The sequence below is a fragment of the Dendrobates tinctorius genome, unplaced genomic scaffold (assembly GCF_039654945.1).
Source record: "Dendrobates tinctorius isolate UK_male_01 unplaced genomic scaffold, ASM3965494v1 ptg000155l, whole genome shotgun sequence".
Classification (NCBI taxonomy): domain Eukaryota; kingdom Metazoa; phylum Chordata; class Amphibia; order Anura; family Dendrobatidae; genus Dendrobates; species Dendrobates tinctorius.
Window position 1 is genome coordinate 1,442,603 of NW_027361822.1, and position 22,398 is coordinate 1,465,000.

General features: G+C 41.4%; 1 protein-coding gene across 1 annotated transcript in view; it reads right to left on the reverse strand.

Annotated features, from left to right (window-relative positions):
* Positions 1–22,398, reverse strand: part of LOC141051164 (uncharacterized) — a 195,163-nt gene that overhangs the window by 111,241 nt on the left and 61,524 nt on the right. Inside the window, 1 exon segment of the mRNA XM_073548028.1 lies at positions 11,017–11,050. Within this exon segment, the coding sequence (XP_073404129.1) occupies positions 11,017–11,050 (34 nt within the window).

A 22,398-nucleotide genomic window follows, 5' to 3' on the forward strand; every position in this document is an offset into this window, starting at 1 on the left:
GCCGCATTGATGGGCACTGGTCAGGCTGCATTGATGAGCAATGCAGTCTGTATGTCTCTGAGTGGGCAATTTCATTGCTGGTATATTGTTTTTGTAGTGCTGTATATATGTTGGTATTTTACTAATAGCCATTTTGAATCCCTAGGAAACAATGATATCAAGAAAGAGAAAAAATTTACTCGAAATGTAGGATATTCGAAGAACCCAAAAAAATCGGTAAGTTTGATGATTTAACTTTACTTCTTCATTTTTAGCATTGTATTTGTTCCTATTTTGTTTTATTACTTCTAAATAAGATATGTGCAGTGTGCATAGGAATTTGTTTATAATTTTTTAAAACTATATTCCGGCCCTCCAATGGTCCGAGGGACCGTGATCTGGCCCCCTGTTTAAAAAGTTTGAGGACCCCTGGACTAGAATATTATACACGTTCACTGAAAATTGCTGAATTGGGAGCGAACTTGAATGTGATAAGTGTGCGGGAAAAAACACATTTTAAACTATCTGAACTGTAGTTACAAATGTTTTTAGGCTAGCCAATTGGTGCCACTAAGTACCGTAACAGACAGCAAAAACACCAGAATATGTAGGCCTAAAATGTCCAAATTTGTAGCACACAGATATACCACACTGTAAAATATCTGGCCTGTTTTATTTAAAAAAAAGCAACATAGTGCTGTATATAACTTAAGTACCGTAACAGACAGGAAAGCACAGGAATACCGGCCTAAAATGCACCTATTAGTAGCACACGGATGTGTGAGACATGTCACAGATATACCACACTGTAAAATATCTGGCCTGTTTTATTTTTAAAAAATGCAAAATAGTGCTGTATATAACTAGTGTGACAGACAGCAGAAAAAATGGAATACCGGCCTAAAATGCCCAAACTTGGAGCACGCAGATATATGAGCTGGCACGGAGATACCACACTGACAAATATGTGGCCTGTATTTTTTGATTTTTTTATGCTAAATAGTGCTGTATATAGTTACAGTGACAGACAGCAAAAAAATAGAAACCCGGCCTAAACTGGCCAAACTTGGTGCATGCAGACATATGAACTGGCACGGAGATACCACACTGACAAATCTGTGGCTTGTTTTTTCTCTTTTTTATGCTAAATAGTGCTGTATATAACTAGAGTGAGACACTGGAATAATGGCCTAAAATGGCCAAACTTGGACAATGCAGATAAATGAGGCCTGGCACGGAGAGACCTCACTGCCAAATAAGTGGCCTGTTTTTTTTTTTTCTTTAAAAGGCAAAATAGTGCTGTATATAACTAGAGTGACAGACAGCAAAAACAATGGAATTTAGGCCTAAAATGCCCACATTTTTAGCAGACAGATGGATGAGGCGTGTTACATATATAACACTCTGTAAAATATGTGGTCTGTATGTATTTTTTTGGATTCAGCAAAACGGTGTCAAGAAATTGTGTAAGACACTCAAAAAAAAAAATCTACTCTACCGTACCACATAAAAATGAAAGATTTCTCTGCACACTCAAAAGTGATTATTGGGACACGTTTAAAATTGCTGGATTTTCACACTGCGCTAGTGTGGCGCCCCTGAGGGTTCAGTAGCCACAGAGGTACTGCACCTCCTCCCGAGGTGTGGTGCCCCGCCATCCAGGTAAGTTGGAGGCTCCTGACCACATTCCAACACCTGCACCTATCATCACAAAGTAGTGTAGCAAAGCCACATTGCGGCTCCCTGCTTGGAGTGTAGCAGAGCACCTTTGGTGGCTCCCTGCTTGGAACACGAAAAGTGCTGGGAGGCGGGTGGAGTTAGAATACATAAAAGAGTGGGAAGGTTTAGGAAGTCAGTCAGTCAGTGAGTTGAGTGGAGAGTGAGGAGTGAAGATCCCTGAGGGAGGAATGGAGGAAAGAGGTGCTGCAGCAGATCTCAGTGACCTGGGTCTGCTGACACGGGAAAGGAAAGAAAGAGAAAGACATTGAACAGAAACCTGGTCTTCCATGGGACGGAAAGACTAGTACGGAACGTAGGAGTAAAAGGGAACAGAGGACGTGGGTTAGAAGAGAACCCTGCCTAGAAGTTCTAAGCACAAGGCCGGGGCCCGGTCCCCGAGGTTGTATGGATACTAAGGGTCCTACAGCAGACACCGGTGGAGTAGTGGGCAGTAAATGCATTACTCCCATCTAAGACTTGAGGGCACAACAGCAACTTGGATAGTGAGCTGGGACATGGAGTAAGGAGTCCCCTAAGCAGGCTACAGCTGTCTGCCGTACAAGTATAGTTCTTGGGAACATCTGTCAGGAGGAACTCCAGTGTAACTCAGTACTAGGAGTACTTCACACCAAAGGCGCTATAAGAGGAGACGTTCAGAAAGGCACATGTTGGCGGAGTGTTGGAATGGAGCATTCCATCTGACCTGGAGGACACAGCACGGAGGCAGGCACCTGTGTGTACTACAGACTGTGAGTAAAGCTTTGGAACTGCAAGCCCTGGTGTCCTCCATTTATTCCTGTGCTAACACCCCCTGTACCGCTACATCTGGGTACCTGCTTCTACATTGCCTGCGCCTCGCCTCTACCCGTACATCTACACTGCCCTGGGACTACAGCTCCACCTGAGGGGAGCTTCACCATCTTGGCTGCAACACACCACCAGTCCCAGAGGATGTGCATGCAGCGTCGGCTTAACATCTCACTTGCTGAACACCACAGGTGGCGTCACGAACTATTCATTCAAACAATTACATTTCACCACTTCAATTCCCCCATTACTTGGGCGCCCAGGGCCACGGACCGGGTCACCGCCGCTGTGACACATTCCGCTGACATCGGGCCGGTACCGAATACCCCACAGCCCTGGGAGGGCGACCCACTAGGAAAAGGATCTGGCTGTATTGTGCAGTGTCAAAAAGCAAATGGAGAAAAGAAGGGCTCTGGATTGCTTTGCAATAAAATAAGCTCTATTAACCTGGCAAATTTTTTTTTCCTAGCCAATTAGACCTGGTGCTAGGTATATACGGTCAATATATCCTATAAGTAGCAGCAGACAGGAAGGGAATGGACCCCCTTGATGTATGCATTGATATCTATATACACACATACAGTGCCTGCAGGCCTTGCACTGATAGGTATAAAGCGACGTACAATCTCCTGCCTACCTAACACTGCAACCTATATACTCCGGAATTAGTCCTTAGAAGGACTGTTGGTTTAGCTGGATTTCACTACTTTAAGATGGTAGACCCCACACTGACTAATAAATCCCCAAATCTGACCCTATGCAGCTCTCCCTACACTATCTACGGTAAATCCAGAGCTGAACGTGCCGAGCAGGGCGGCGTATGGTCTCTTATACCCCTGATGATGCTGTGCGGCCAGCCAATCACTGCAAGACCACAACAAAGATGACTGCGATGTTACAGTGCCTGGCAGACACTCCCTGCATGGTGATTGGGTCTCTGAAGACCGACAAAAAAGCTGGGTGGAGACTCGAGTTCCCACCGTGTAATCCTGGAAATGCTCGGTGCTCACCAAGTACAGTGATACTCGGGCGAGTAACGAGTAGTGGCGAGCACATTCGCTCATCACTAATCGAGACAGATTAGATCATCACTAGTTATTTGGGACTCGGCTACGGGGAAGAGTATCTTCCATCATTGGTTAAACCCAGTGCCACTAACACTTATTCAATCCAAAATTATGTTTTTGTTTAAAATAGATTGGCTAGAAGCACTGACAAAGAAAAAATGACCAGATGGGCGTCGTTCATTCCCACATTATCAGCCAACACTAAACAAATAATTGCCTGTATGTACTACTATGCATTTAATATACAGAGTTTATAAAAAAAAAGGTGTAGTCAGGTAACGTTCCGAGGTCAGAGTATTGGGAGAATAAAGGATCAGAGCTGAAGGGGTTAAATAGGCGGATGGTCAGAACGAAGTCCAAGATCAGGCAACAGATCAAGCATACAGAACTCAAGGCAGAGGAAAGCACAAACCTCACAAGCTGAATGTACGTCTGGAAGAGTTCTGGGAGACACAGCTCAGTTAAGAAGCATGGCAATTAACAGGAATAATGAACACATGGAGAAAGCTGATGCCTCACAGTCTCAGATTGGATAGCCGAGCTGTCAATCAACACATTGGCAGCTCAGGAAGCCCCTGTACCAGATTGGATGGCCAAGCTGTCAATCAAAATACCAACAGCTTCAGCACACCCCTAAACCAGATTGAATGGCCGAGCTGTCAGTAGCTGCATCCCAGACAGACTGAAGGCTGGAACCGTGACAGTTACCACTTTATATATCACTAGTGAGGCAACATCTAGAATATGGGATCCAGTTTTGGGCTCCACATTTTAAAAAGGATATTCAGAAGTCAGAATCAGTTCAAAGACTGGCAACTAGATTATTACATGGGATGGAAGACGTCTCATACAGTATGATGAAAGGTTGGAAAACTTAGGCTTGCTTAGCTTAAAAAAAAAAGACACCTCAGTTAAGATATAATTTACATGTATAAATAAGTGTGGCCACTTCAAAGCACTGGTACATGACTTATTCCTTCCAAAGACTATACTGAGGACTAGAGGGCACTCATTATGGGTGGAAGAAAGGCGATTCCAACAGCTAAATAGGAGAGCGTTCTTTACCGTTAGAGCTGTCAGACTGTGGAATGCCCGACCACAAGAGGTAATGATGGCAGACACTATAACCGCTTTAAAAAAGGGCTGGACGATTTCCTTAATACACATAACATTGCGGGTTATAGTTAAATTAGTGACAAAATGTACAGTTGGTGGAGAAAGGTTGAACTTGATGGACCTAGGTCTTTTTTCAACCTATGTAAGTATGGAACTATATGTACGCTCACTGCAAAGAGATTTCAAGTTGCCCTGAGCACAACAGATATGTGTGACTCATCTCTGGACAGGCAATGTGGGAAAGGGGAAGTGCAGCAGAGGAAGCCATACTAAGAGAGGAAAGCTGTTGGAAATGATTGTAATGTGACACAGCTAAACTCATCTGGAGTGCCCCTTACTCAATATAGCAGGACCTCACTCCTCATCTATGCACAACTCCATCCTGCGGGTATCTCGCTCCTTTCATAACTCCATCCTGTAGGACCTCAGTACTCTCATCTATGCACAACTTCACCTTACAGCACCTCACTCCTCTCATTTATGCAAAGCCTTTTCCTGCTGTAAATCACTCCTCTACAGTATATACAACTCTATCTTACAGCATCTCACTTATCTCATCTATACACAGCCCCATCCGGCAGAATTTCACTCCTCTCATCTGTGCACCTTCGAATTTTTTTTGTACTCTTCTCCTGACTAATAACTTTCAACAGTGAGATCCCTTTGCTGGGTCATAAGCTGTTTATGGACCATGGCTTCTGCTGTAAAATGGAACTAAAAAACATCAGGAAAATACTACTAGAACATGAAAACTTCATATGGGGTTAATTGTCACTAATGGCAGCTGTGTACTTCTATTTAAAATGAGTTTAAATGTGATTGGTTCATTTTGAACACAACTACAACCCCCACCATATGAGGGTGGTCATAATTACACTGTGTTTACAATTATTAGGCAATTTGTATTTTTGATTATTAATTTTATTATTGGACAATGACAGTGTCATCATTCAATATAAAAGTTTACCCTGAAAACTGAATATTTAAGAAAGTGAGGTTATGTCTTTCATAGGAGACTATCTACAGATGCAACTGAATGAAAAACATACATTTTCCCATCTCAGTTGTTTATTTTAATCTGTTAAAGTGAGAATAAAAACCAAACAACTCAAAATGTACAAAATCTGACATTTCAAAAAAATATATCAGTGACCAATATACAGTTCAAAAATTTACATACCCCGGAAGAATTTTTGCTTTCTTGGCCTTTTTCCAGAGAAAATGAATGATAACACCAAAACTTTTTCTCCGCTCATGGTTAGTGGTTGGGTAAAGCCATTTAATGTCAAACTACTCTATTTTCTCTTTTTAAATCATGACAATCCAAAACATCCAAATGACCCTGATCAAAAATTCACATACTGTCATGATCCCAGTGCAGGTTTTGACCTGCACGTCAGGGGTTAATGTCTTGAGCCCAGTGCAGGCTTTGACCTGCACGCCTGGAGTTAATTATTGTGGCATCTCTTTGGTTCAGGGAGCTTTTTATAGCCCTGGGAAACTCCAATCCCTGTCAGTTATACTTTTGCCTTTGGCTGAGTGTGGTGACCCCTGTGTGCCTGTTCATTGTCTTCTAGCTTGCTTATATGGTTCTGACCCGGTTCTGTCCCCCGTTGAGAGTTTGCCTGTTGATTCTGTACTGTATATCTGTTTCTCTGGTTTCTGACTTCTTGGCTATGTCCTGACTATCCGTTCTGTCTTATCCTTTGGTATTGTCGTGCTATCTCGTGGTTTGACCCTGGCCTGATCTGTTTACGTCCCTGTCTATGCCCCTTGGTAACTTTGTCCCGGAGTTACCCTGCTAGGAGTTTTCCTTCAGCTCCTAGCTCTCTGGAGTTTAGGCCACGCCCCCAGCAGTCACGTGCTTCAGGTCCTGCTGGTCTGAAGCATGCATCTTCACCGCTGCTTCCCCGCTCCACAGGAATCTTAGAGCACAATTTCTCTTACTCAGGACACACGCACTGACTGAGTGAGCAAGTGTAGTGCGGTGTTCCTGACACATACCCTGATGATTTTGGCATGATAACATGCAGAGAAGTTGACACAAATGGGTTTGAATGGCTACTAAAGGTAACATCCTCAACTGTGACCTGTCAGTGTGTGTGCATAAAAGCTGAATGAGTTTCTGGGATCCAGACAGACTGTTACATTCTTCATCCAGCCACTGACGTTTCTGGATTGTGAGTCATGGGGAAAGCAAAAGAATTGTCAACGGATCTATGGGAAAAGGTAGCTGAACTGTATAAAAGAGTAAAAGGATACAAACAGATATCCAAGGAACTGATAATGTCAGTCAGCAGTGTTCAAACTGAAATGAACAAATGGAAAATCAGGGGCTCTGTAAAAACAAAACCACGGTTAGGTAGACCAACAAAGATTTCATCCACAACTGTCAGGAAAATTATTTGGGATGCAAAGAAAAACTCACAAATAACAGCTGAAATACTGGACTCTCTGAAAACTAGCGATGTGGCTGTTTCAAGATGCACAATAAGGAGGCACTTGAAGAAAAATGGAGTGGCCATCTCAGTCTCCTGACCTCAATATCATTGAGCCACTCTGGGGAGATCTCAAGCGAGGCCCGGGTTGAGGTCACTTCCGGTTTCGGCGTCTATATGCTTATACTGATGTGCAGTGGTGTGGGCGTTCCGTTGTACACTCCCGCCCTATGTGCTGTGGATGACGTTGATTTCCGGTCTCGCTGTCTATGTGCCTGTTTTTTACTATGTGGATGGTGCGTCACCTTTGGAATTACACTGGTGATATAGCTTTGCGCGCTCATTGGTTGCCTGTTCATTTAAAAACCTTGTCGTTCTCCTCTTGTTCACTCCCCCTGACGAAGGCTAAGCCGAAACGCGCGTTGGGGTGGGTGCAGGTCCCAGGGCATCACTACTATTACCTAGGTAAGATCAGCTGTGCTGTGGCGCTCCTATGTTTATTACATATACACACTTTATATTTATTTTTTATATGGGTTAGCGCATTGCATAAGCTCAGTCTATATAATGAGATAGATATATATATTTAATGGCTCCTTACTGTTTATATGGATTTTGATGTGCTTAATATTCTCTGATGCCCTGTATAGCTCTGTACCCTTTTGGTACTTTGTTTGTCATGCACATTTGCACTTTATGTCTCCCCCATGTGTTTGTTCTTTTTTGATGAAATAATAATACATTTTGATCTTTATTAAAAAGTGGGTTTTTTTGATCGTAGTTTCTTTTCTATGTTTCTGTTTTGTTTACGATTAGCTCCATATGTAGTCTTATTCTTTTGCACCAAATGTGTGTTATTTTGATATGGTGATTATTGATCTACTATAATGGTGCATGGTTTGTTGCTATGTGTGTGTTTTTCTTAATGCAATTGAGTGCAATCATTTTCTCATTTTGATATGTAAGCCCCCAGCTATTGACAGTTTACACATTGCTACCTCTATTTGAAAAGCCTTTGTTTAAATTTTAAAATGAACTCTTTTTAACTAATTCCTAATAAAATATTATTTTTTAAATATTAGTGTACGTGCCTCTTTAATCCTCCAAGTCCACGGGTTGGGTTTCTGTTGAATCAATACCAAACTGGTCTAGTTTTATATTATTTTAGGGGTAAAAAAAATAAAAAATCTTGTTTATGTTGCCATTTTCTGAAGTCCGTAACTTTATTTTTCGGTTGATTGGGAGGGCCTCTTTTTTGTAGCTAAGCTGACTATTTTATTAATACCATTTTGGAAAAGATAAAATATTTGATTGCTTCTTATTGCATTTTGTTGCTGAGTTGCAGCGACTGAAAAACTACAATTCTGTTGTTTCAACAGCACTCTGTAGTAACCCATTGGTTTCAGGACAAGGGAGGGGGGATGCGCACGTGGAACGGCACAACCGGATTGTGCACTTTAAATGCCGCTGGAAGAGTTTCACAGCAGTTTTTAAGATAGCAGCAGGCAGAGGCATTCACTGATGTTGAAGGCAGCTGATAGCTGAATGACACAACCATCATCTACTGGGAATGGGGCGGGCTCAGCCTCTATGTCCACTCCATACATCTGCTCCTGACTTGCACCATACACATACACTGGATGTAGGGAAGGGGTTATATATCTGTAAAATATTTCAAGGAAATGGCTTCTCCCCTCTGTGAATTCTATGATGACCAATAAGAGTTGATTTTGATGTAAAACCTTTCCCACATTCTGAACATGAAAATCGCTTCTCCCCTGTATGAGTTCTCAGATGTCTAAGAAGTGTTGATTTGTCTGCAAAATATTTACCACATTCTGAACATGAAAATGGCTTCTCCCCTGTGTGAATTCTCTGATGTTTAACAAGATCAGATTTTGTAGAACAACAATTCCCACATTCTGAACATGAAAACGGCTTCTCCCCTGTGTGAATTCTATGATGTTCAACAAGATATGATTTCTTTGTAAAACTTTTATCACATTCTGAACATGAATATGGTTTCTCCCCTGTGTGAATTCTATGATGTGCAACAAGATATGATTTCTGTGTAAAACTTTTCCCACATTCTGAACATGAAAATGGCTTCTCCCCTGTGTGAACTCTCTGATGTCTAGCAAGAGCTGATTTGTCTGGAAAATATTTCGGGCATACTGAACATGAAAATGTCTTCTTTTTCACGTGTGTTCTTTGATGTCCAAGATCACTTTTGTCATATTTATTTTGCATATTAGTCTGTGATGAATTAGTAGATAGATCCTGTTCAAAATGATCAAAAGATAAATCTTTTGTGTGAAGGACCGAGGGTATATCTGATATAATAGCATAGCCTTCATATATATCTGATGTGAAATCATAATCATCCGCTTTGAAATCTGAAAAAAAAGAAATACATTTTTTCAAAAACACTTCTTTGAAAATATAATAATTCAAAAATATTACTAAATATTTTATAGCATAAAATGTCTACAATTTGTACTGCGCATGTTGCATCTTCAGAGAGGAAGAGGTCTTGAAATCTAGTGCCACCCATTGGAAGTATACACTTAGGTAGGAAGGAAGGATCATCTCCGCGCTGCCGCAAGAAGAATTCCAAATATTGTAGAGGTTTCAACGTGGTTTATTCTACGCGTTTCAGGGTTCAGGTGACCCCTTCATCAGGACATACCCTGAAACGCGTCGAATAAACCAAGTGGGGATGATCCTTCCGTCCTACCTAAGTGTATGCTTCAACCAGGTCCTGCACTGACCTGTAGATCTGCAGCAGCCACCATTAATATATGTCTTTCCTTCACTCTCACCAGGTGAGTAGTTCTCTTAGTGGGCAACTCTGTGTAACGTTTGATAAGACCCTATTTGCGCTTTTGTGTCTCCCTCTTTTCTCTGACTACCCATTGGAAGTAGCAGTCCTAAAAGTCAATATTGACCCATCAATGAACCTTGCTACTGAAGGTAAAAGCCAAATCAGAATCTTTATTTGCAGACATGTTTCGAGGTGTTGCCCCTCATTAGTGCAAAGTAAGAGGTCTGATTTAGCTCTATGAGAAAACTGACTGGAGTCTAAGGGATAACATCTCTTTTTGTGGAAAGTGAGATGCCTTACAGGCCAGAGTAAAGAGACTTATAATCTATGCAATGCTCCTCTGGGAAATTAAACATGCAAATTGTTCCTACAGAGAGGAACAGGACTTGACCTCTAGTACCAACTATTGGAAGTAGCTGTTCTAAAAGTCAATATCGATCCTATAAAAAGCCTTGCCACATGACTTAGGATAAAAGGACAAAACTGGAATCTCTATCCAGTCAGAGGCCTCTCATACATCCAAATCAGATCTTCTGCTTTGAACTGAGGAGGGGCAACACCCAAAACACGTTTCTGCAAAAAGAGATTCTGGTTTGGCTTTTATTCCAAGTCATGTGGCTTGGCTCGCTTTCAAAAATGATTTATACTGACATAAAAACATGTTGCCATGTGAGGTATCTCCATAGTTTATTTAAGGAAGAGCAAATCAGGGAAAACAGAGCTACCTGGTGGTCATGTAGGGGCTCTTATTCCTGTGGCATTCAGAAATGTAATTTATGTAAATTGCTGAAAAACACGATCAGGAACTAGCAGCGCTTGTTTACTGCGCCTAATTTGCTGCCGTGTATTGAACGCAGGTGAATCCGCATGTGTTGACTGAACCGCGCGGATTCACCGCATTCAATACATTCTACAGGTGAAATTTCTCTTGCAGAAACTAGCATCTCCGCAAGAGAAATTGACATGCTGCGGTCTGGAGAGACATGCCGCATGTCAGATTCTGTAGGTAAGTGGCGGGTGTTCGTGGACACCTACTGGGCATGGGATTTCTTGAATCCCATTCCACTTATATGTAACATCTGTCTGCTGCGGGTTGGAGGCTGCATAAGTATGCAACGTTAAACCCACAGCGATTACTGATCATCTGCACATACCCTTAAAAATTGTAATATCGCAATCTTGTAGCTAATGAGACGTGGGAATTGCGATAAACAATACATAATCAGTTACACACACTACTAGGACTCTAAAGAAAAGAGTGGCCGAGAACATATCAGGGGCTCAATCAAATAACACCACATCTATACGGTTCCTTTTCGCAGGGTGAGAAAGAACTTCAACATTTCTTGATAAGTTCACACTAGTGATGTGTCTGTGTTAAATGTAGTTGAAATAGAAAACGTTCACAAGCCCTCATGAGCAGAAGACTGGAAAAGAATGTGTCCAATATAAAGGCAAAATGGATATTAGATCTTGATATACGAGTACCAAAAGGTATGAATGATAAGACGGATCTCCCTCTATTAGCATTTTATTATATTATTCTTTTCTTAATATTATGCCTTTCTGTGCTGTTCCTGTCTCTTTCCTACTGTTGGATGAGTGATTATTCATGTACCATGTAATCTTTAGTGTTTAATACACTACCAGCTTGTAATATTCCCCCACGTTTTGATTAAAGGCTATGAAAAAGCACAAAAGGCATCAGCAGTTGTGCAACCATACATACAGTATGTGTTTTTCTGTAGCACATACCTACACTGAAGGAAGGTTTCTATAGAGTGACTAATATTGACATTTCAACCTTTCTATGTGACGATGGATTACAGTTATACAAATCTTTTTTCCAGACATCCTCCAAAATCTCATTCTGTGGACCTGCAGGCCCATCCTATAAGGGCTAATTTAACATACTTACCTCTTATGAGCAGATTCTTCTGAGACCTGGATAGGACTGGTGCATGTTATTATTTAATGACCCTCAGCTCCATCTCGAGTCATGGCGACTTTATGATTGAACTCTCTGTAGGAAGATTGATCTTGTGCCAGCCTAAATAGATCCATCAGGATCTTCTCCGCAATTATCTTGATTGTATCAAGCAATCAGGTTGCTGGTCTTCCTATTTGCCTTGTTCCTTCTATTCTTCTGACCATGATGTCCTTCTCCAGTGATTACTCTCTTCGTACGTTGTATCCAAAGTAGGCAAGGCATAGATTTGTGATCCTTGCTTCAAGTGACATGTCTGGCTTGATTTGTTCCAAGATTGATTTGTTTTTCTTGCCATCCATGGTATTGATAACATCCTTTTCCAGCACCACGTTTCCAAGGTGTTTATTTTTCTTCTGTCTTGTTTCTTTATCGTCCAGGTTTCTCATCCATATGTTAGTACAGAAAAAAAAACATAGAATCATAGAATCGTAGAGTTGGAAGGGACCTCCTGGGCCATCTGGTCCAACCCCCTGCTCAAAGCAGGATTCGCTAAATCATCCCTATGTACGAGCCGTGTATTCGTCACTAGTGAAATGTTCCTCAATTTGAAGACCTTGTCCAGTGACTTCATTGTTGATTTGCCCATAGCTATTCTCCTATTCAGAGTTGTAGTCACTGCATCATGAGTGATCATTGATCCGAGTAGGTTGAAGTCTTTTACAACCTCCAGTATGCCAACATCCATCTCAAATGTGTCCTGGTCATATCTGGCAGTAGTCAATATTTTTGTCTTATTTGTATTGAGTAGGAGTCTCATTTTTGAGCTTTCCATCCTGACACTCCGCAATAAGTCCTTCATTCCATTTACATTTGTTGCTATCAATGTTGTGTCGTCTGTGTATTTAAGATTGTAGAGGATTCGTCTAGCAATTTTGATACCTTCTTCTTTTCTGGCAAGTTCAGTCTTCCTGAAAATAGCTTCTGCATATGAACTGAAGAAAAATGGTGACAAGATGCAGTTTTGTCTGACGCCTCACTCTACTTTGAACCATGCCTTGTCGCCATGTTTCGTTCAGACTGATGCTTCCTGGTCAATTTAAAGGTTCCTAATGAGGCTGATCAGATGTTTCAGAGCACCCATATCCTTCATGGTATTCTAAAGTTTCTGGTGATCAACATAGTCAAAGGCTTTGCTGCAGTTGATTGAGCAAAAATAGATCTTGCTTTATTATTTGGCCTTTTCCATTATCCATCTAATGTTAGCAGTTACATCTCTTGTTCCTCTGCCTTTTCTGAAACCTGCTTGTCCCTGTGGCAGCTCTTTGTCAAAGTAAGGCTGTAGCCGTCTTTGTAGGATCTTCAGTAGTAGTTTGCTGGCATGAGGTAGGAGCTCAATAGTCCAATAGCTACCACAGTCTAGGAATAATCTTGTCCAGTCCTTGGGCCACTTACCAGTTATCCATATCTGTTGATACAGGCATGTGAGGACATCAGCTGCTGCTTCAGAAGAACTTTATTAGCTCTCTTGGAAAATTGTCAAATCCAGGCGCTTTGTTGCTTGACAGAAGCTTTATTGCAGCAACAACTTCATTTTTCAAGATGTTCGATTCGTTATCATTTCCAGTCTCAGTTTCTTCCCATATCACTAAGTCGTTCATCTAGAGGTGCTCCGTGTATTCTTTCCATCTATCCTTGATCTGTTCATGCTGGTGCATGAAGGATGATAAGGAAAGGTTTGCATAATCTGATTAATAATTATAATTGTATTTCGGATAAGACCCTATTTGCACAACTTTCTCCCTAGTGTTTTATGCTGGTGCATGACGTACTGCCAATATACATAGCTGCTAAGTCTGTAGCCTTTTTCTTGTTAGATATTATGAACTTGCAAAGAGTCGATGCTCTTCTTCCACTATTGATCAGTTCCCCCACCAGTCTCCATGCTGCCTCTTCCACTTTTGGTTAAACAGGTGATCACTTCAGCCAGTCACTGACTGGAGCTTAGACTAAAGCATCTTAGCTGTGGCCAGAGATTGCCTGCAGCAATTACGTACAGTAGGGAAAATAATTTTTTAATACATTGATGATTTTGCAAGTTTTCCCACCTACAGAGAATGAAGAGGTCTGTAATTTGTATTGTAGGTACACTTCAACTGTGAGAGACAGAATCTAAAAAAAAATCCAGAAATTCACATTGTATGATTTGAAAATAATTAAATTGCATTAAAGAAGTATTTGCTTGCTCGCCTACCAACCAGAAAGAATTACTTTTTCTTTAAGAAGCCTTACTACTCTGCATTCATTACCTGTGTTACTTGCACCTGTTTAAACTCATTACCTGTATAAAAGACACCTGTCCACACAGTTATTCAATCACACTCCAACCTCTCCACCATGACCAAGACCAAAGAGCTGTCTAAGGACACCAGGGACAAACTTGTAGACTTGCACAAGGCTGGGAAGGGCTACAAGACAATAAGCAAGCAGCTTGGTGAGAAGGCAACAACTGTTGTTGCAATTAGTAGAAAATGGAAGAAACACAAGATGATGGTCAATCTTTCTTGGTCTGGGCTCCATGCAAGATCTCACCTCATGGGATAAGGATGATTCTGAGAAAGGTCAAAAATCAGCACAAAACTACATGGGAGGACCTGGTGAATGACCTGAAGAGAGCTGGGACCATAGTCTCAAACATTACTGTTAGTAACATACTACGCTGTCATGCATTAAAATCCTTATTTTTTATGCTTTGATTATTTAGCACCATCTTATTTTACAACGCTTTGCACACATTATCATCACTGTCCCCATTGGGGCTCAGAATCTAATTTCCCTAAATAGTATGTCTTTGGAGTGTGAGAGGAAACCCACACAAACATGGGGAGAACATGCAAACTCCATACAGATATTGTCTTTGGTGGGATTTGAACCCAGGACCCCAGCGCTGCAAAGCTGCAGTGATAACCAGTGAGCCACCGTGCTACCATCTGGAAGATCCAGAGGAGGCATGAGAGAAGGTAATGTGGTCAGATGAGATCAAAATAGTACTTTTTGGTATCAACTCCACTTGACATGTTTGGAGGAAGAAGAAGGGTTTGTACAACCCCAAGAACACCATCCCAACCGTTGAGCATGGTGGGGGAAACGTCATACTTAAGGGGCGCTTTTCTGTCATGGGGAGAGGATGACCACCGTATGGAGGGGAGGATGAATTGGGGTCAAGATTTTGGCCAAGAACGTCCTCTCAGTAAGAGCACTGAAGATGTGTAGTGGCTGGGTCTCACTGCATGACAAAGACCTGAAAAACACAGACAGGGCAACTAAGGAGTGGCTGCGTAAGAAGCACTTCAAAATCCTGGAGAGGCCTAGCATGTCTCCAGACCTAAATCCAATAGAAAATCTTTGGAGGGAGCAGAAACTCAACAATTCCCAGTGACAGTCTCGAAACCTGAAAGATCTGGAGAAGATCTGTATGGTGAAGTGGGCCAAAATCCCTGCTGCAGTGCAAACAATTGTTTCTGTACCAAATATTACGTTTTGTTTTTCTATTGTATCAAATACTTAATTCATGCAATAAAATGCATATTTGTTGTGAGCTCATCTGTTCATTCATCTTTTGTGTCCGAGGATCTCCCTCTTCTGGTGAAGGAAGGTAGTGAGGCTGATTTAGATGAAAGAAACCAAACACCTGATCTGGTGGATGGTGACTGGGTTACGGGAACTTCAGACTGGATATAAGGCAGCCGACGCCCTTCTGAGTCGCTGGTGATTTCTCTGCTGGATTCTTGGAGACCAGTCTGATTCCTGTTTCCCAAAGATAAGTTTTTGCTCTGCAGTTGAACTTATTAGTTTTGGTTTTGTTTACTTTATTTTTTGGAGTTCAGCCATCCCCGGCCGGGGGTGTGCTGGATTCTTTTTCCTTGATCAGTGTTCTCTTTTGCTCTGCTTCCAGAATATTCTGAGTGCTGATATAGGGTTTGAAGTCTAGTGACTTCAGGGTCCTTTTTCTTATCAGTTGTGTTGGTAATATTTTTAGCAGGGTTTTCTCGGATTGCAGACAGCAGCTTTTCTGTCCTGTCCTTTTTAGTTAGCTTGGGCCCCATTGTTTGCTCAACCTATCTTTCTATCTGTGCTAGTGTTTTCATCTTGCTTCACCGTCATTATATGTTGGGAGCTGCCTATTGCTTTGGGGTCTGCTCTGGGGCAGTCAGTTTTTCCCTTTTCTCTCTTTAGGCTTCTGTAGATCTCCGGCTGTGACGAGGTATCTAGGATCACCGTAGGAACACTCCACGGCTACTGCTAGTTGTGTGATAGGAATCCGCTAGTTTCCAACCTCTCTGATTTTCTGGGCTGAGCTTGTGTTTTGTTTTTTCCTCCTCGGTGACTCAATCATAACACATTTTTCTCTCCCCTCCTTCCCTCCCACTTCCGAGTTTTTGATTTGTTTTCTTTTTGAATCAATGTAATTATAACTGTAATAGGTATTTTGCTACCTACCATCTCATAACAGCATACTACGCATATGATAGTAGGCTTTGGTTAATCTTTGTCATTAGCTTGTATGCTTCAGGTAATATTTGCATTTACAGTGCCTACAAGTAGTATTCAACCCCCTGCAGATTTAGCAGGTTTGATAAGATGCAAATAAGTTAGAGCTTTCAAACTTCACACAAGAGCAGGATTTATTAACAGATGCATAAATCTTACAAACCAAAAAGTTATGTTGCTCAGTTAAATTTTAATAAATTTTAAACATAAAAGTGTGGGTCAATTATTATTCAACCCCTAGGTTTAATATTTTGTGGAATAACCCTTGTTTGCAATTACAGCTAATAATCGTCTTTTATAAGACCTGATCAGGCTGGCACAGGTCTCTGGAGTTATCTTGGCCCACTCCTCCATGCAGATCTTCTCCAAGTTATCTAGGTTCTTTGGGTGTCTCATGTGGACTTTAATCTTGAGCTCCTTCCACAAGTTTTCAATTGGGTTAAGGTCAGGAGACTGACTAGGCCACTCCAACACCTTGATTTTTTTGCCTCTTGAACCAGGCCTTGGTTTTCTTGCTGTGCGCTATGGGTCATTGTCTTGTTGGAAGATGAAATGACGACCCATCTTAAGATCCTTGTTGGAGGAGCGGAGGTTCTTGGCCAAAATCTCCAGGTAGGCCGTGCTATCCATCTTCCCATGGATGCGGACCAGATGGCCAGGCCCCTTGGCTGAGAAACAGCCCCACAGCATGATGCTGCCACCACCATGCTTGACTGTAGGGATGGTATTCTTGGGGTCGTATGCAGTGCCATCCAGTCTCCAAACGTCACGTGTGTGGTTGGCACCAAAGATCTCAATCTTGGTCTCATCAGACCAGAGAACCTTGAACCAGTCTGTCTCAGAGTCCTCCAAGTGATCATGAGCAAACTGTAGACGAGCCTTGACATGACGCTTTGAAAGTAAAGGTACCTTACGGGCTCGTCTGGAACGGAGACTATTGCGGTGGAGTACGTTACTTATGGTATTGACTGAAACCAATGTCCCCACTGCCATGAGATTTTCCCGGAGCTCCTTCCTTGTTGTCCTTGGGTTAGCCTTGACTCTTCGGACAGGCCTGGCCTCGGCACGGGAGGAAACTTTCAAAGGCGGTCCAGGCCGTGGAAGGCTAACAGTAGTTCCATAAGCCTTCCACTTCCGGATGATGCTCCCAACAGTGGAGACAGGTAGGCCCAACTCCTTGGAAAGGGTTTTGTACCCCTTGCCAGACTTGTGACCCTCCACGATCTTGTCTCTGATGGCCTTGGAATGCTCCTTTGTCTTTCCCATGTTGACCATGTATGAGTGCTGTTCACAAGTTTGGGGAGGGTCTTAAATAGTCAGAAAAGGCTGGAAAAAGAAATAATTAATCCAAACATGTGAAGCTCATTGTTCTTTGTGCATGAAATACTTCTTAATGCTTTAGGGGAACCAAACAGAATTCTGGTGGTTTGAGGGGTTGAATAATAAATGACCCTCTGAATAAACTTTTGACAATTTAAAAAAAAATTAAACAAAGAAATAACATTCTTTTTTGCTGCAGTGCATTTCACACTTCCAGGCTGATCTACAGTCCAAATGTCACAATGCCAAGTTAATTCCGAATGTGTAAACCTGCTAAATCTGCAGGGGGTTGAATACTACTTGTAGGCACTGTATGTATGTAAAAGATTTTTTTTTTATTCAATAAATAAAAGGTTTAAAAAAATGCAAATTAATTACATTAAAATCATACAATGTGATTTTCTGGATTTTTTTAGATTCTGTCTCTAACAGGTGAAGTGTAGGTAAGAAAAATTACAGACATCTCTATTTTTTTGTAGGTGGGAAAACTTGAAAAATCGGCAGTGTATCAAATACTTATTATTCCCACTGTATGTGTACGGCCACAACAGAGAGTACAGGGATCAGCACTGCATTTTCTACATGGAAAAAAAATATTTCTGTCCTTAAAGGGAATCTGTCACCACATCTGTCACAGATTAAGTAACCTATATAAGCAAAAGCAGAGTGGTATAAGAGAAAAGTGTATAACAGTATAAGACATATACTACTTATCGAGCAAAAAATGATAAGGAGAGCTATACATGAATACTTGAAAAACTGAGAGAAAAAGCTGAAAGAGAAGCAAAAAAAGTGTTTGCAACAAATTGAATTTCTCTGATTCTGTGTTAGTTACTTGTCTCACACTGGTAACACTGCCTTTCATTTAAAATAACCTTTGGAGGCAGAGTCTTCTCCCAGGCAACAGCCTCCCCAGAGTCTGGAAGAGCTCATCTACATAAATAATAATAATAATAATCTTTATTTTTATATAGCGCTAACATATTCCGCAGCGCTTTACAGTTTGCACACATTTCCATCACTGTCCCCGATGGGGGCTCACAATCTAAATTCCCTATCAGTATGTCTTTGGAGTGTGGGAGGAAACCGGAGTACCCGGAGGAAACCCACGCAAACACGGGGAGAACATACAAACTCCTTGCAGATGTTATCCATAAAGTAATAAAAGATGATTTCTCAACAACAAGGCATCTGATATGAGGCATACAGGCAACACTGACCTCAGCATTCTATAACCTGTATGCCCATATTAATAGTTTAGGTCTAATGTGGTGACAGATTCCCTTTAAATTCCACATCACAATAATTTCTACGAACAAGTCATAAAAAAATTCAACACCTAATTATACGGGCCTGTGACTTCTCGGCATTTAGCTGCAACTACTCACCTGTCCAGTTATCTGTAGGAATCTCCTCTTTACACCACTCATCACCCCTCATATATGTCTCTGTATAATTAATAAGCGGCAGATCTTCACCCTGAATACAAATAAGTCACTGACAGAATGAAGTTGCTTGAAGAACAAAAAACATCATAAATGAACATGACAAAGCCGAAGTACGCTCGTAACAGCAGTAGTTATTACTTGGCTGCAGGTCTCTTGTTTAAATTCATCACAATTTCTGGTTGGCACTCAACAATAGTTAGAAGACTTTGGTGTTCTGTAGTAGTGGATGCCCCTCAAAAGAATAGTGCAAAATACCATGGCATGCACTTAGGCAATTTAGAGATTTGTTGGCAATTTAGCATATGGAAATGGTCAGCCCCCGTATTTCCTATGAACCATAGCACATAGGCGGTGATCAGGTCAGGGAAAGGCCAAAACGTTGTCCATCCTTTATATTTTTTTTTCCAAATCCTGCATAAATCCCACCTGTAGGCTCATATTATAATGAACAGTCTCCATGATCAGAAAATAGTGATAAGATCCAGACAACATCTAATGTCTATGGTCAACTTTATCCTCTCATCTCCACCAAATATAAAGCAAGTTAGATGTCCTAGGTTCTTACAAATTCTCCAACCAGCCTGAAATGTTGACACATGAGTGGATGGGTACATGGATTCAGCTTGTACCAAATTGTGACCTGCTCATCAACATGGTGCAACAGTAAACTGGATTCATGGAAAACTAATCAGTTAATTATCTGCTGCACTCCAGGGTCACGGGTCTAATCTCTATATATACAGTCATATGTTAAAGTTTGGGCACCCCTATTAATATTAACCTTTTTTCTTTATAACAATTTTGTTTTTTGCAACAGCTATTTCAGTTTCATATATCTAATAACTGGTGGACTCAGTTATATTTCTGGATTCAAATGAGGTTTATTGTACTAACAGAAAATGTGCAATCTGCATTTAAACAAAATTTGACCGGTGCAAAAGTATGGGCACCTCAACATAAAAGTGACATTAATATTTGTAGATCCTCCTTTTGCAAAAATAACAGCCTCTAGTCGCTTCCTGTAGCTATTAATGAGTTCCTGGATCCTGGATGAAGGTATTTGTGACCATTCCTATTTTCAAAACAATTCCAGTTCAGTTAAGTTTGATGGTCGCCGAGCATGGACAGCCCGATTCAAATCATCCCACAGATGTTCAATGATATTCAGGTCTGGGGACTGGGATGGCCATTCCAGAACATTGTAATTGTTCCTCTGCATGAATGCCTGAGTAGATTTGGAGCGGTGTTTTGGATCATAGTCTTGCTGAAATATCCATCCCCTGCGTAACTTCAACTTCGTCACTGATTCTTGCACATTATTGTCAAGAATCTGCTGATACTGAGTTGAATCCATGCGACCGTCAACTTTAACAAGATTCCTGGTGCCGGCATTGGCCACACAGCCCCAAAGCATGATGGAACCTCCACCAAATTTTACTGTGGGTAGCAAGTGTTTTTCTTGGAATGCTGTGTTTTTTAGCCTCCATGCATAACGCCTTTTTGTATGACCAAATAACTCAATCTTTGTTTCATCAGTCCATAGAACCTTCTTCCAAAATGTAACTGGCTTGTCCAAATGTGCTTTTGCATACCTCAGGCGACTCTGTTTGTGGCGTGCTTGCAAAAACGGCTTCTTTCGCATCACTCTCCCATACAGCTTCTCCTTGTGCAAAGTGTGCTGTATTGTTGACCGATGCACAGTGACACTATCTGCAGCAAGATGATGCTGCAGGTCTTTGGAGGTGGTCTGTGGATTGTCCTTGACTGTTCTCACCATTCTTCTTCTCTGCCTTTCTGATATTTTCTTGGCCTGCCACTTCTGGGCTTAACAAGAACTGTACCTGTGTTCTTCCATTTCCTTACTATGTTCCTCACAGTGGAAACTGACAGGTTAAATCTCTGAGACAACTTTTTGTATCCTTCCCCTGAAAAGCTATGTTGAATAATCTTTGTTTTCAGATCATTTGAGAGTTGTTTTGAGGAGCCCATGATGCCACTCTTCATAGGAGAATCAAATAGGAGAACTACTTGCAAGTGGCCACCTTAAATACCTTTTCTCATGATTTGTTACACCTGGCTATGAAGTTCAAAGCTCAATGAGGTTACAAAACCAATTTAGTGCTTCAGGAAGTCAGTAAAAAGTAGTTAGGAGTGTTCAAATCAAGAAAATGATAAGGGTGCCCATACTTTTGCACCGGTCAAATTTTGTTTAAATGCAGATTGCACATTTTCTGTTAGTACAATAAACCTCATTTGAATCCAGAAATATAACTGAGTCCATCAGTTATTAGATATATGAAACTGAAATAGCTGTTGCAAAAACCAAAATTGTTATAAAGAAAAAAGGTTAACATTAATAGGGGTGCCCAAACTTTAACATATGACTGTAAAAATGAATGTATGTATGTGTGTATCACCAACCAATCACGAAGCATCTTTCATTTCACCAGAGCTGGTTAAAAGTAGCTGAGCTGTGATTGGTTGCTATGAGCAAGTTTCCCACTTGACAACACCTCAGCATACACTGACATGGTGGGAGAAATCTAGCATCCCCAGGAACATAAGCTCCCAGCCATTGTCTGCCCCCCAGAAAGGAGCACAGAGCACATGACAGAAATGAATCCCCCCTTCAGTGTGGTATCACTAAGTGACACACATGAATGTAGGAAAGTGCACATATTAAATGTCATGTGGATTTAATATTTTCTCACAGACACTTTTATGCATTATTGATGTGTTACTGTGCTCTGATGCTGTGAGTTTTTTTAAAGTGCTACTTTCCCCATAATTCACCTGAATATACCCATATAAGGCTGGTTTCACATTTGCGTTTTTTTGCGCTGGAAAAAAACGCATACCTGCGCATGCGTTTTTTCCCCTATATTTAACATGGGTGCGCATACCTGCGCGCTGGTAAGCGCACGTATGCGATTTTCATGCGCTGCGTTTTTTTGGGGTGTGCGTTTGTATTTTCCAGACGCAGCATGTTGCATTTTTTGGCCCTGCAAAAAAGCGCATGCGCACGTTTTGCGCTAAAAATGGCTATTATAGCCTATGGATGCGCATACGTGCGCACTGGCATGCTCATGTATGCGTTTTTTTGCACATGCGTTTTTTTTTTGTTAACCATGGAATTTAGGGGTTTGGGTTAGAGTTAGGGTTAGTTAAGGGGGTTTAGGGTTAGGGTTAGGGTCAGGGTTAG